General features: G+C 47.2%; 1 protein-coding gene across 2 annotated transcripts in view; it reads right to left on the reverse strand.

Annotated features, from left to right (window-relative positions):
- Positions 1-15,835, reverse strand: part of PYROXD2 (pyridine nucleotide-disulphide oxidoreductase domain 2) — a 150,092-nt gene that overhangs the window by 104,447 nt on the left and 29,810 nt on the right. For both annotated transcript variants that reach the window (XM_068255352.1, XM_068255353.1), the window contains exons 4-8: positions 15,738-15,811; positions 13,130-13,282; positions 10,384-10,537; positions 10,090-10,151; positions 3,046-3,143 (exon numbers count right to left, since the gene is read on the reverse strand). In XM_068255352.1, coding sequence (XP_068111453.1) covers positions 3,046-3,143; positions 10,090-10,151; positions 10,384-10,537; positions 13,130-13,282; positions 15,738-15,811 — 541 coding nt within the window. The remainder of the gene's footprint in view (positions 1-3,045; positions 3,144-10,089; positions 10,152-10,383; positions 10,538-13,129; positions 13,283-15,737; positions 15,812-15,835) is intronic.

The following is a 15,835-nucleotide window of genomic DNA, read 5'->3' on the forward strand; positions in this document are numbered from 1 at the left end:
AATTTATTTATAGGCTTGCAAGTGCTCCAGGCAAGTTTATTTAAGCACATTTTTTTATTATTTCTTCTTTATTTCCTAATTTCTAAATCAGGGGCAGGGAACCTATGGCTCGGGAGCCAGATGTGGCTCATTTGATGGCTACATCTGGCTCACATACAAATCCGTAGGGGTTGATTCACTAAGCTACACAGCTCAAGCAGCACAGCTTAATGTGGCAGCACAAGTAACATTTTCAAAGTAGGCACATTACTGCTGTAGCATGCACTACTAACTTACTCGTAAACAGCTGCTCCAATTGTCCCACTCTGGATCCTGTCAGGTCCTGTGACTTTGTAGAACGAGATCCCCTGCGGGAATCTCGTCCTACAAAGCGAATCAACCCCCAAGTCAGCTAGCTAATTGTACAAGCTGTTAGTCGGTATTTCTCCTGTCTGGCTCTCGGGGAAATTGCTGATGTTGCTGAATCCCAAGAGAAGCTGAAGACGTGTCTGACACTTCTGCTGCCCGGCAGATCAACTGTGTACACATCACCATGGCAACAGCGGCGTGAGCCCTACTGTCCCAGTTTGAAACATACTGTAGCATATGGCTCTCACGGAATTACATTTTAAAATATGTAAAGTTTATGGCTCTTTCGGACAAAAAGGTTCCTGACCCCTGTTCTAAATAGTACCACTTGTCACTAGGGAGCAGTGTGAGACAATAAGAGAGGACTTTCGGGTTATACATTTTCTGATTGGAGAGAGAGAGCAAAATTAAAACCACAAACACTGGTTTACACGACAGTCGGGGGCCCCAGATTCTCCCACAGACCGGGACCCACAAACTACCATGCGATACCCAGAGGGAGGTACAGATGAGTCCTGGAACTTTTGCAGCTTCCAGGTTGCAGTTGATAAATGAGTGGTTAGGGAGGAGACACTTGTGGAAGCAGTGCCTTCATGGGGTGTCCCTGCTAGTGGCATAATCTACGATTACATCCGGTGAGGCCTCCCAACTTAAAAGGAACCTTAACTGGTGGGGGGAAAAAAATTCACTTACCTGGGGGCTTTCCCGAGCCTCCTGCAGCTGTCCTGTGCCCGCGCCGGTCCTTCGCTGCCCTCCGGTCTCCCTCCGCGGCTAAGTTTAGTTTTCGGACGCGCTTTACGGCTCTTTACGACGGGGATGCGGAAGAAGAGGACGCTTTGCCCGAGGACGACTGGCAGTCGTCCGAAAACGAAACTTAGCCGCGGAGGGAGACCGGAGGGCAGCGAAGGACCGGAGGCTCGGGAAAGCCCCCAGGTAAGTGTAACGATTGTGGGATATCTCCGTGTTCAGCGCACAAAGATGTGCGCTGACACTGCGGAGGTCCTCCACAAGCGTGTCAAGATACTAGAACCCAGCTTTTGGTGTAAGCACCAGTAGAGGGAAATTCCTGTCGGCAGATGGCGCTGGGGAGTGCAGAGGAACCAATCCTCTGTACCTCCACAAATGCCAGACAGGAATTGTACGAAGCACAGAACGCAATAGCAAGAGAGGCGATTGCGAATGAGAATGAGCAAAGGGACAGGTTGTATGTGTGTGCGCAAATCCAGTCGCCACCCCGCAACCGCACACACACAACAGCAGATATGAAATAGGAACGCGATCGCGAGAGGTGCGATCGCCAGACGAGACACAAGGCAGATCAGGACAGAATACGAGGTTGGCAAAGGCACAGCAAATAATACAATGAGGAGATACGGAAAATAATAAACGCTAGCTAACCGCGAACACCGCACTCATTCGCAACAGTGCACGCGGTTATGCGCGGTCTCCACGTGATAAGCACAATAGAGACAAGCACGCCTAACTAACCATCAACAGACAAACATGAAACAAAGAACGTGAACGCTTGCTTAACGGTTACCTCATCGAGCCTACAGCAAGCGCCCGTATCAGACAAGACAGACAAACGAGAAACAGGAACTAGGCAGAAAGGATCCACCGCTCTTCCGCCAGAGCAAGTGTGATCCAAGCAGGAACACAGATCAGAAAGATCCACAGCCGCTAACGCTAGCGGCTAGTGCGATCTAAACAAGACAGATCAGATGAGGTAGCTGGTAGCAACCGCTGCTCCAGCTTACACTCCAGGAACTAGATCAGAAGGATCCACAGCCGCTACCGCTAGAGGCTAGTGCGATCCAAACAAGACAGAGCGATTCGCTATCAACCGCCGCTGGTGACAGCGCAATCGCGACAGACAAGACAGGACAGAATAGGCAGTACAAATTATACACAAACTGACTGCACTAACTAGGAATGCAAGGAGCACTCCCCAAGAATTAACTATACTAAGATAGCAGTGGCTGACACTCCAGGTGAGTCCAGCAGGAACAAACCTCTATGAGCAGCGAAGCATTGTGGGACACACATAGTACTTATAGTACACGCCTCCAATGAATGTGGCCAGGCAATTTGCATGACAACGTATGCAAATTCCTCAGCAAGCACAAGCTGCAAAACTGACAGAAGGTCTTCTTTCCAGAGTCCTGCAGCATGCAGACCTGAATAATGATCAAAAGGCTGCCTGCCTGCGCAGGCAGCTGAGCGGATCATTACAGTAAGTGAATTTTTTTTTCCCCACCAGTTAAGGTTCCCTTTAATGCTGCCTAATTTATGCAATTCCTGCTAGATTTGGTACTGCAGGCAAAGGTATTGACTGTATATTAGATTCTTTTGGGCGCCTTCAGGCTTTTGTATTATTTGCAGTCGAGTTACCCCTTTATCAAGGTTTTTCTTGTATGAATCCCTCACAAGACCTCTTTCAGAGTCAGCACCAGTCAGACCCTCACAAGGCCGGGTGGGGATGGGGTTTCCCCACGGTCACTGATAGTGGTAGCTGCATTAGAACCCCAGACTTATGAGTTCAGCACCTCACACATATTATTTTTGCCGATCTTGTTGTTCATGTTACTATGCCACATTGGGCTCTCTGTGTTTTTCTCTCTTGCATGATCCACATTGTTAATATTATCTGGAGCTTTTAGTTTTACCAATAAGAGAATAATGCGGTCACAGACATACCCGCTCCCCGGGGTGGAGGGTCCCGCCATTGCTCCGATGACCGCGTCTGTAGCCAGAGTGCACTTCAAAGGTTCAGACTCGAACCACTGATCCAGGATCTGAAGAGGAAGTGACAAGCAGGCTGGTAAACCATCACCGGGGCCCATGGAACAGAATTTCACTAAGTTTAGGCAGTTCCAAGACTAATACTATGGTCAGTACACCCAAGGGGGTGGCATGACAAATCAGGGCTGTACCCCCATAACTTGAACGTAGTTACACAGGGGTGCAGAAGATAATTAAAGGCACGTTGCTCAAATATAAAAAGGAAGGGGGGGGGGGGCACAAGTTCAAATGTGATAAATTGTGTGTTATTTCCTTCACCCAAACCCCCTTCAATTAGCAGAATCAGGCGGTCATCATGGCTCTCCCCAACACTTGAGATAGCAATATTAGGCAGCATTCAAGCTGCTGCCCACCCCTCACCCCCCTTTCCCCATCCACAGGTTAGTAGTATTAGCCCCCCCCCCCTTCTTCACAAAAAAACCCAAACTACTTCCTGTCCGTGCCTCATTGCCAGTGCTGGTGCCTGCATAGATTTGCATGTCTTTGCAATTTCCTAATTAGTTTTTGTGAATTAAGAACTTCACTTTTATTGATTTCAATTAAAAGATACAAAAATACAAAAGGATGTTGTAGTATACTGGGAAGGGGAGGGGTCACTACTTGGTTACCTATACTGGTAGGGAAGCCTCTGGCTGCCTATACTGGGGGTCTAATAATGGGGAAGAGGGGGTTCCTCTGGCTGTGGGAGAACAAAGGAGGGGAACACAGGTGCCTTATAATTTTTTTGGGGGGGGGACCGAACCGAAACTTTGCTATGGGGCCCCATGCTTTCTGGCTATGCCTCTGCTACAGACCACCATGTGGGCACTACCACACCTGTCACAGTTGTGCCAAAGCCAGAAGCCACATGCGGTACCAGTCCCATTTACAGTGGGATACAAAAGTTTGGGCAACCTTGTTAATCGTCATGATTTTCCTCTATAAATCGTTGGTTGTTACGATAAAAAATGTCAGTTAAATATATCATATAGGAGACACACACAGTGATATTTGAGAAGTGAAATGAAGTTTATTGGGTTTACAGAAAGTGTGCAATAATTGTTTAAACAAAATTAGGGAGTTGCATAAATGTGGGCACCACAAAAAAGAAATGAAATCAATATTTAGTAGATCCTCCTTTTGCAGAAATTACAGCCTCTAAATTAGAGATGGGACGACGAACCCGGCGAATCCACGAATCCCTCGAATATTGGGAAATATTCGAGATTCGTGGATTCGAATCCCGACGCCATTTTCCACTTTACGAATCCGCCGAATCCCGACGCTGCATCGCCGCGCATCCGCCGCTCGCACTCGTCCTCCTCCGACCCGCGCCTCCTCCGACCGCCCCGCGCCTCCTCCGCCCGGCCGCCCGCATACTTTGTATCAACTCACCCATCCAGTGGAGCGCAGACAGAGCGGCAGACCTCTCGCTGACTTCCTGGTTCCCTCTAGTGACGGCTTTTACAATGACGTCATCAGTAAAAGCCGGTCCGGCCACTAGAGGGAACCGAGAAGGAAGGACGAGGTCTGCCGCTCTGTCTGCGCTCCACTGGACATGTAAGTTGATACTTATGCAGGGGTGAGCGAGGAGGCACAGGGGACGGAGGAGGCCATGGGGGTGAGCGACACCTACCTACCTACCTACCTACCACTTTACCTACCTACCTGCCACTATACCTACCTAAAGGCCCCCTATACGTACCTACCTACCTACCGGGCACTATACCTACCTACCTACAGGCCCCTATACCTACCTAAAGGCCCCCTATACTACCTACCTACCACTATACCTACCTACCTACAGGCCCCTATACCTACCTAAAGGCCCCCTATATGTACCTACCTACCTACCTAAAGGCCCCTATACCTACCTAAAGGCCTCTATACCTACCTACCTAAAGGCCCCCTATACGTGCCTACCTACCTAAAGGCCCCTATACCTACCTACCTAAAGGCCCCTATACCTACCTACCTATTTACCTACCTATACTTAAGGCCTTATACCCTGCTACCTATACTGAAGGTCCCTTTAACTACCTACCTACCTACAGGACACTATACCTACCTACCTACCGGCCACTATACCTACCTACCTACCTACAGGCCACTATACCTACCTAAAGGCCCCCTATACGTACCTACCTACCTACCTACCTACCTAAAGGCCCCTATACCTACCTTCCTACCTAAAGGCCCCTATACTTACCTACCTACCTACCTAAAGGCCCCTATACCTACCTACAGGCCTCTATACCTACCTACCTACTTAAAGGCCCCCTATACGTGCCTACCTACCTAAAGGCCCCTATACCTACCTACCTAAAGGCCCCTATACCTACCTACCTACATACCTACCTATACTTAAGGCCCTATACCCTGCTACATATACTGAAGGTCCCTTTAACTACCTACCTACCTACAGGACACTATACCTACCTACCTACCGGCCACTATACTTACCTACCTACCTACAGGCCACTATACCTACCTAAAGGCCCCCTATACGTACCTACCTACCTACCTACCTAAAGGCCCCTATACCTACCTACCTAAAGGCCCCTATACCTACCTACCTACATACCTACCTATACTTAAGGCCCTATACCCTGCTACCTATACTGAAGGTCCCTTTACCTACCTAAAGGCCCCTATACCTACCTACATACCTACCTATACTTAAGGCCTCTATATACCCTGTTAACTATACTGAAGGCCCTATACCCTGCTACCTATACTGAAGGTCCCTTTACCTACCTAAAGGCCCCTATACCTACCTACATACCTACCTATACTTAAGGCCTCTATATACCCTGCTACCTATACTGAAGGCCCATATACCCTGCTACCTATACTGAAGGCCCCTATACCCTGCTACCTATACTGAAGGCCTATATACCCTGCTACCTATACTGAAAGCCCATATACCCTGCTACCTATACTGAAGGCCCATATACCCTGCTACCTATACTGAAGGCCCATATACCCTGCTACCTATACTGAAGGCCCATATACCCTGCTACCTATCAGAGGCGGGACAAGGTCCTCCAGCACCCAAGGCTGAGACACCAAAGTGCGCCCCTCCATCCCTCCCCCCCAGCCATCACACACTGATTGCTATTAGACTAAGAGGTGCCACAGGGCCCACAACCTCCCCAACACCTTAATATCTAGTTATCTGGCTTGCAGTCACTGCTATGTATCCCCTTGTCTTATTTCTTTCTGCTTCAAACACAATTAGGAATGACAGCTAAATGAATTGTGCGCCCCCTCCTACACTGCGCCCTGAGGCTGGAGCCTCTCCAGCCTATGCCTCGGCCCGGCCCTGCTACCTATACTGAAGGCACATATACCTTGCTACCTATACTGAAGGCCTATATACCCTGCTACCTATACTGAAGGCACATATACCCTGCTATCTATACTGAAGGCCCCTATACCCTGCTACCTATACTGAAGACCCATATACCCTGCTACCTATACTGAAGGCCCATATACCCTGCTACCTATACTGAAGGCACATATACCCTGCTACCTATACTGAAGGCACATATACCCTGCTACCTATACTGAAGGCACATATACCCTGCTACCTATACTGAAGGCCTATATACCCTGCTACCTATACTGAAGGCCCATATACCTTGCTACCTATACTGAAAGCTACCAATATTGAAGGCACCCATACCTAGCTAGCTATACTGAAGGCACCTTTACCTTGCTACCTATACTGCGGGCAACTATACCACGGATCGCACAATTCGTATGTGCAGGATTCGTTAGATTCGGGATTCGAAAGGTTCGAGATATTCGAGAACCTTTTTAGATTCGGATCCGGATTCGGATTCGAAGAAATTGTGGATTCGTCCCATCCCTACTCTAAATGCTTCCTGTAGGTTCCAATGAGAGTCTGGATTCTGGTAGAAGGTATTTTGGACCATTCCTCTTTATAAAACATCTTTTGTTCATTCAGGTTTGATGGCTTCCTAGCATGGACAGCTCTCTCTAACTCACACCACAGATTTTCAATCATATTCAGGTCTGGGGACTGAGATGGCCATTCCAGAATGTTGTACTTGTTCCTCTGCATGAATGCCTTAGTGGATTTTGAGCAGTGTTTAGGGTCCTTGTCTTGATGACAGATCCAGCCCCGGCGCAGCTTCAGCTTTGTCACTGATTCCCGGACATTGGTCTCCAGAATCTGCTGATACTGAGTGGAATCCATGCGTCCCTCAACTTTGACAAGATTCCCAGTCCCTGCACTGGCCACACAGCCCCACAGCATGATGGAACCACCACCATATTTTACTGTAGGTAGCAGCTGTTTTTCTTGGAATACTGTGTTGTTTTTCCTCCATGCATAACGCCCCTTGTTATGCCCAAATAACTCAATTTTAGTTTCATCAGTCCTCAGCACCATATTCCAAAATGAAGCTGGCTTGTAAATGTGCTTTAGCATACCTCAAGCATCTCTGTTTGTGCTGTGGGCGGAAAAAAGGCTTCCTCTGCATCACTCTCGCATTCAGCGTCTCCGTGTGTAAAGTGCACCGAATGGTTGAATGATGCACAGTGACTCCATCTGCAGCAAGATGATGTTGTAAATTAAACAATGATATCGCTGCGCAGAATGGATAAAAAATACTTGATGAGTATCCCAGCCGCAAGCAGTGTCCTCTGTATAGGAAGTCCAAGTGTTACGTGTTCAATGCTGCTGCGCTTAACTCCTCATAGACACATCCAGTGGTGACATATGCAGGGGGGAGATAAAAAAGAGAAAAAACGAACACATAGGGTGTAACGTATGCTTAGTTCACCCTCAGTGACAAACACACTCTTCCCGAAATTGTGAATAAGCACCCAGCTGTAAGGACCACCACCTCTTCCTATAGAGTGGCCGCTTACCCTCAGCTTTCTTGTAAACAAGCCTAGCTCATGGCAGCCATTGCCTCTGCAAAAAAGATCCTAGAGCCAATACAAGGATAAAACATAGCGTAATTCCGTTTATTTAAAATAAAAATCCCTGCTACAAGATGTGCTTACAATGTAACTACTTGAGTATGAGCATGTCACATAATATACTGCACCGGATCCTCAGCGCGTCCGCCGGTCAAGTGTAGTTAATGGACCTCGCTCCTTCCCCAGTATGCGTGCGGTTTTATGAGCAGTGGGTTGTGGCCCGTGCGCGCGATGGAGGGGATGTGCAGCACCACGAAATGAAAATGTATAGGCGCATGACGCTATTGAAGGCTGTCGGCTCATTGGCAACATACTCCGATAGAAGGTATAAATGTGTGAGGGTTGCGTGCGTGCGTCCAGCCCCTGATGAGTCACGCCCAGTGACGAAACGCGTAGGGCGGAGCTTGGACGTACGCATGCACGCATACTGGGGAAGGAGCGAGGTCCATTAACTACACTTGACCGGCGGACGCGCTGAGGATCCGGTGCAGTATATTATGTGACATGCTCATACTCAAGTAGTTACATTGTAAGCACATCTTGTAGCAGGGATTTTTATTTTAAATAAACGGAATTACGCTATGTTTTATCCTTGTATTGGCTCTAGGATCTTTTTTGCAGAGGCAATGGCTGCCATGAGCTAGGCTTGTTTACAAGAAAGCTGAGGGTAAGCGGCCACTCTACAGGAAGAGGTGGTGGTCCTTACAGCTGGGTGCTTATTCACAATTTCGGGAAGAGTGTGTTTGTCACTGAGGGTGAACTAAGCATACGTTACACCCTATGTGTTCGTTTTTTCTCTTTTTTATCTCCCCCCTGCATATGTCACCACTGGATGTGTCTATGAGGAGTTAAGCGCAGCAGCATTGAACACGTAACAAGATGATGTTGTAGGTCTTTGGTGCTGGTCTGTGGGTTGACTCTGACTGTACTCACCATTCGTCGCTTCTGTTTATCCAAGATTTTTCTTGGTCTGCCACTTAAAGCCTTAACTTGAACTAAGCATGAGGACTTCCATTTCTTCAATATTTTCCTAACTGTGGAAACAGACAGCTGAAATCTCTGAGACAGCTTTCTGCATGCTTCCCCTAAACCATGATGGTGAACAATCTTTGTCTTCAGGTCATTTGAGAGTTGTTTTGAAACCCCCATGTTGCTACCCTTTAGAGAAATTTAAAAAAGAGGAGAGAAACTTACAATTGACCCCCCTTAAAGGGAACCAGAGAGGATGCAATATACACACCTGGGGCTTCCTCCAGCCCCATACGCATGGATCGCTCCCACGTCGCACTCCTCCGCTGCCTGCATCAGCCGCCACCGGGTCCCGTCATTGCCGCGAGTCGGCAAGTCGGCCGGCGGACGCGGCCAATTCTCCGCATCACAGGGTGCTCTCCCCATACAGATACGCATGTGGCTGCTTACTGCGCAGCCGCATGCGTACATGTATGGAGGGAACCCCTGTGATGCGGACAATTGGCCGCGTCCGCCGGAAGTGACGGGCCCGGTACCGGCGGATCCAGGAAGCTGAGGACGGCGGCGTGGGAGCGATTCAGGCTTATGGGGCTGGAAGAAGCCCCAGGTATGTATAAAATCTTTTTCTTTTTCCACCCCCCGTTCCTCTCTGGTTCCCTTTAAATACTCTTTCTTATAATTGGATTCACCCGTGTATGTAGGTTAGTGGTCACTGAGCTTACCAAGCCAATGTGAGTTCCAATAATTAGTTCTAAAGGTTTTGGAATTAATAAAATGACAAATCCAAATGTATGCACCTGCCTAATTTTATTAAAACAATTATTGCGCATTTTCTGTAAATCCAATAAACTTCATTTCACTTCTCAAATATCACTGTGTGTGTCTCCTATATGATATATTTATATTTATCTGAGATTTCTTATCGTAACAACAAACGATTTATACAGGAAAATCATGACGATTAACAAGGTTGCCCAAACTTTCGCATCCCACTGTAATTCCTATTTATTAACTTCATAACAAAAAGTGCCTCACCTTGGATATGGGAGCGGTGAGAACTTCATAGTATTTCGGGAACTGACTGCCCAGCGTGATTCCTGGCATGGGAAGAAGGAACAAGAAGACATGACAAGGTTGCCTATAAATCCGTGTTCACCTAAGATATCATCTCTGGAGAGCTTTCCAAGAATGTGATTTACATGCGCTGTCCCCCCAAAACTCAACAGGGAGCGTAAAAACTACTCCAGGAATTATTTCCACGCTTTCTGCCAAACTGAGAGAAACAATCAGAACGTGAAAACTTGCGACGCTCTGACACACGAGACGCACCTGCTTTTAGCAAAGGCCGCAGAGTTTTCATTGACCGGAGTCTCCGTATGATTGACCCCTGAGTTACAGCTGCAGCATCTGCCGGAGGGGCATCGAGAAGGGGGTCTATAGCCGACACCAGGCGGTTCATAAACTCCTCGTACTTCGGATATGCCTGCGGAGGAGGGAAGAAGAGAAATAAGGCAACGTTTCATGCCAGGGGGGCTCCTGTCAAAGAGGAGATCCAAACATATTTTTGTCAAAATACATTTTGGTAAAAAAAAATCTGCTATACTTAATGTGTGACTAACTGTACCTAGTTTTCCTGCAAACTTTGGAAAATTAAGTATTAGGCAGGATATGAGAACGGTACTAACATAGTTTTGTTATTTTGACAAAGAGAATGTTTTTGACAAAAATTCAGGTAAAGTGTAAGTGTACTTATAGCATATTCAATCAACAACAAATTATCTTTGATCAACACTGCAGTTATTGTGGATTATTGATTTTGCGCCCTTTGAAGGAAGTATGAGGACCCCCTGTCTATTGCTCTTAAACGCTACCACTCCAAGTACTGTGATAGTTCTGTATCCCTCTGTGACAGCTTTACCCACATGATGACTTGTAGATCAGGTCTGATCATTGCTCTGTGCTGTCCCTCCTATTCCTGTCTATACTGTATACACTGTACACCCGCTGTAATAACTCTGCATCCCTGTGTGACAGCTCTACTCACATGGCTTGTATATCAGGTCTGATCATTGCTCTGTGCTGTCCCTCCTATTCCTGTCTATACTGTATACACTGTACACCCGCTGTAATAACTCTGCATCCCTGTGTGACAGCTCTACTCACATGGCTTGTATATCAGGTCTGATCATTGCTCTGTGCTGTCCCTCCTATTCCTGTCTATACTGTATACACTGTACACCAGCTGTAATAACTCTGCATCCCTGTGTGACAGCTCTACTCACATGGCTTGTAGATCAGTTCTGATCATTGCTCTGTGCTGTCCCTCCTATTCCTGTCTATACTGTATACACTGTACACCCGCTGTAATAACTCTGCATCCCTGTGTGACAGCTCTACTCACATGGCTTGTATATCAGGTCTGATCATTGCTCTGTGCTGTCCCTCCTGTCCCTGTCTATACTGTATACACTGTACACCCGCTGTAATAACTCTGCATCCCTGTGTGACAGCTCTACTCACATGGCTTGTATATCAGGTCTGATCATTGCTCTGTGCTGTCCCTCCTATTCCTGTCTATACTGTATACACTGTACACCCGCTGTAATAACTCTGCATCCCTGTGTGACAGCTCTACTCACATGGCTTGTAGATCAGGTCTGATCATTGCTCTGTGCTGTCCCTCCTATTCCTGTCTATACTGTATACACTGTACACCAGCTGTAATAACTCGGCATCCCTGTGTGACAGCTCTACTCACATGACTTGTAGATCAGGTCTGATCATTGCTCTGTGCTGTCCTCCCTGTCCCTGTCTATACTGTATACACTGTACAGCAGCTGTGATATCTCTGCATCCCTGTGTGACAGCTCTACTCACATGGCTTGTAGATCAGGTCTGATCATTGCTCTGTGCTGTCCCTCCTATTCCTGTCTATACTGTATACACTGTACACCCGCTGTAATAACTCTGCATCCCTGTGTGACAGCTCTACTCACATGGCTTGTATATCAGGTCTGATCATTGCTCTGTGCTGTCCCTCCTATTCCTGTCTATACTGTATACACTGTACACCCGCTGTAATAACTCTGCATCCCTGTGTGACAGCTCTACTCACATGGCTTGTATATCAGGTCTGATCATTGCTCTGTGCTGTCCCTCCTATTCCTGTCTATACTGTATACACTGTACACCAGCTGTAATAACTCTGCATCCCTGTGTGACAGCTCTACTCACATGGCTTGTAGATCAGTTCTGATCATTGCTCTGTGCTGTCTCTCCTATTCCTGTCTATACTGTATACACTGTACACCCGCTGTAATAACTCTGCATCCCTGTGTGACAGCTCTACTCACATGGCTTGTATATCAGGTCTGATCATTGCTCTGTGCTGTCCCTCCTGTCCCTGTCTATACTGTATACACTGTACACCCGCTGTAATAACTCTGCATCCCTGTGTGACAGCTCTACTCACATGGCTTGTATATCAGGTCTGATCATTGCTCTGTGCTGTCCCTCCTATTCCTGTCTATACTGTATACACTGTACACCAGCTGTAATAACTCTGCATCCCTGTGTGACAGCTCTACTCACATGGCTTGTAGATCAGTTCTGATCATTGCTCTGTGCTGTCCCTCCTATTCCTGTCTATACTGTATACACTGTACACCAGCTGTAATAACTCTGCATCCCTGTGTGACAGCTCTACTCACATGGCTTGTAGATCAGTTCTGATCATTGCTCTGTGCTGTCCCTCCTGTTCCTGTCTATATAATGTATACACTGTATACCCCCTTTTACATAAGAAATATATTCATTTTCACCAACGGATTATCAGCACTTTTTATTACATTATTTTCACTGGAGTTCCTCATTAATTTTCATTTATGTTTGTATGCACATCTTGCACTAATAGTGCCTACCAATAAACCTTATTGCACATTATATATCCTTGTTTCAGTGTCTGTATCTCTGCACACTGTGTCCATCTCCTGTCCCTCCATTCAGGCTTGTACCACCGACAAACGATACAGCTCCAAATATTCTGTGATACATCATCTACAGACGTTCTACTGACCTCAGCATCTCTCTTGGAAAACTGAGCGATCTGCTGCTGGTTCTTTGCCATGTCCGACCCTAGGAGCAGAGACTTGGGCGGCCGGCCGTCCACGCCGTCCAGCAGGGGAGTGAATGAGTGAGGATCGCGGAAATAAATCTTCAGCCCATGTTTCTTGATGAAGGGAAATAGGATATACGTAAAGGTGATGATATATAAATAGCAGCTATAATTATGCATCTTTTCTTACTGAGAAGAACGAGAAATCTAGCGACTTGGTGGCCGATCGACCACTCGATTATATAACAATCGGATAAAAATCGGTGCCATTAAGTGCATGCCAGGTCCACAATGCGTAGATCGGACGTGCTGCAAGATGTCAGACAGTCGTGGTCGACCAGGTGCGTGTCGCTAACGCCGAGCGATATCGAGACAAGCGAATAATGTGACAAACCCCCGGCGCTGTTACCACTGTGTATAAATGTGCATGTAATGTGTGCATTTATACATTACCTGTTCTGTGTCGCGGTGCCCATTTGTCTTCCGAATCCGCTGCTCTTCCATTAGCTGTATACACGCCACCGGCGCATAGTATGACATCACACATGCGCCACGCCGCCGGCGTGTATGGGGCTAATGGGATTCAGAAGACAGATAGGCATGGCAAGACAGAACAGGTAATGTATAAATGCACACATCTATACATAATTGGGTACATTTATACACTAGGGGGGCTGCGGAGGGCAGGGACAATTTCTGAGAGATTTTGTGCTGAAATCGATCGAGAATCGACCTGCGGTGTTTGTGCAGCCGACAGATCTCTCTCTTACAGGGGCGGCTGGCCCATGACGCCAAGTGACACATTTGCATGAGGCAGCATGGGCCCTAGAGTGGCATTTCGCCCCCCTCCCCTTTAAAGAGGGGCAGTTTTGGGCTAGTCCATCTCTTCATGGAGGATTCTCAGCATAGTCTTTATTCTTTATAAAGACATTTCCTGAAAAAGATTTATATAAAGATGCTGGCCAGCCTCCCTGCTCGCTGCACACTATTTTGGCAGTTGGACGGAGCAACTGCCATTCACTAAGGGCCTATTCACAAAACACTGGCAAAATGCTCAAACGCTGGCGCTTTTGAAAGCGCTAGTGTAATGAAACCCTATGGGCCCATTCTTACTTGGGCGATTTGCGCTAATTGCTGGAAATCGCCCCAAAACGCTAAATGCAAACGCGCAGCCTGCACCATTTTCAGGCGATTTCCCGACGATCCCATTTTAGTGCTATAGAAGCGCTAAACGCGATCGCAAAAAAATCTCCAAGTGTCAATGGTGATTTTTTTTTTGTGTTAATCGCGCAAAATCGTCATAGCAAAAGGCTAGCAAAAGCGCTAGCGTTTTGCGATCAGCAAGTGTTAAATGGGCCCTTAGTGCTTTAACCCCCCATGAGAGGATGGGCTAGTCCAAAATCTGTTGGTAATGTTAGATTTCTACTACTTACTGTAAGTGACAGCAACGTTGGAGAAAAGTGATTTATGGCTCATTTTACTCTGGGAGAAATGTACTTCTTATTTGTACGTGTTTTAAATATTAAGATTTTCGCGACAGTTCCTCTTTAAAGAGTTTACACAGTGATGTAAGCCTGTTGTCTAGGTGATGTTTGCAGTGGGAGGGACCGTGAGCTGTGGCAGTAGGGAGGGAAAATACTCACTGAGCTGAGTTGGAAAAAAAGGCGGTAGTAGAGCGGGAGCTGCTGGGGGGAGGAGCTGAGAAAGGTCACCAACCAGTCTTTCGTGGTGAACAATAAAATACAGCAGTTTGACTGACTTTGCTTGTTCACATCTTCTACTGACTAACACTTACTTATTATAGGGCAGGGTGATGAGAGGTACACATGACTTTTATGATCACAACGGCGTGGGTACAGAAAGAGTCAGACGTTTTTCTACAGCCTGAAGCGGGAGTGGAACCCCCCAGAATTGCAGTTGTAGCCCTGGCCACAAGGTGTTATGCTCTCTCCGCAGTGAGAGGAGGTGGGTGTGGCCAGGTGATCTGCTCTGTACTGGGGAAGGAACTCCCACTCTACTGGCAGTAAGGCACTACTGAATGCAGCCTGCAGGGCTTTTTTTTTCATAAAGGTGTAAATACTTTAAAAGGACATACAGTACATAACAGCGAGAGTTGGGATCCACCTGTACAGTGCGGGTTGCTCACTCGCCTTGTTGCCCTATGCCTGAATTTTGGCTCCCTCTTCTCGGATTTATGAGTAGAAGATATTTCGATGAAATGATCGCCTGGCCGCGGAAGCTGACTGAGACCTCCCAGCGCGTGACTTTCACACAAATCCACACATTACAGAGAGAATTAGGCAGAATCAGCCCATTTGATTGTTTATTACTGGCTGGCGTTGCGGGACCTCAGCGTTTCGGAGTCAGAACTCTCTCAACATTTCAGATTTAACTAACAAGTGTGATTCAATTCACAGCGGCGTCTCGGAGAACACGGACAAAACAGCCGGTTCCCAGGACTCCGCCGGTGCGCCGTCATTGAATTAGTACGCTTTGTGCGCTCGCCGGGCCGTGTACGCAGGGAATAGAAGTCGCACAGGTGGCCAATCAGCGGGAAGATAAATCTCACCTTCAGCTCCAGGTCTTTATATATCTGAGGTCTCAGCAGGCTTAGCAGGTACGACGCCCGGGAGAATTTAAAACCTGGTGGAACAAATACAACCGTTT

Source organism: Hyperolius riggenbachi, chromosome 10 (genome assembly GCF_040937935.1).
Source record: "Hyperolius riggenbachi isolate aHypRig1 chromosome 10, aHypRig1.pri, whole genome shotgun sequence".
Taxonomy (NCBI): Eukaryota; Metazoa; Chordata; class Amphibia; order Anura; family Hyperoliidae; genus Hyperolius; species Hyperolius riggenbachi.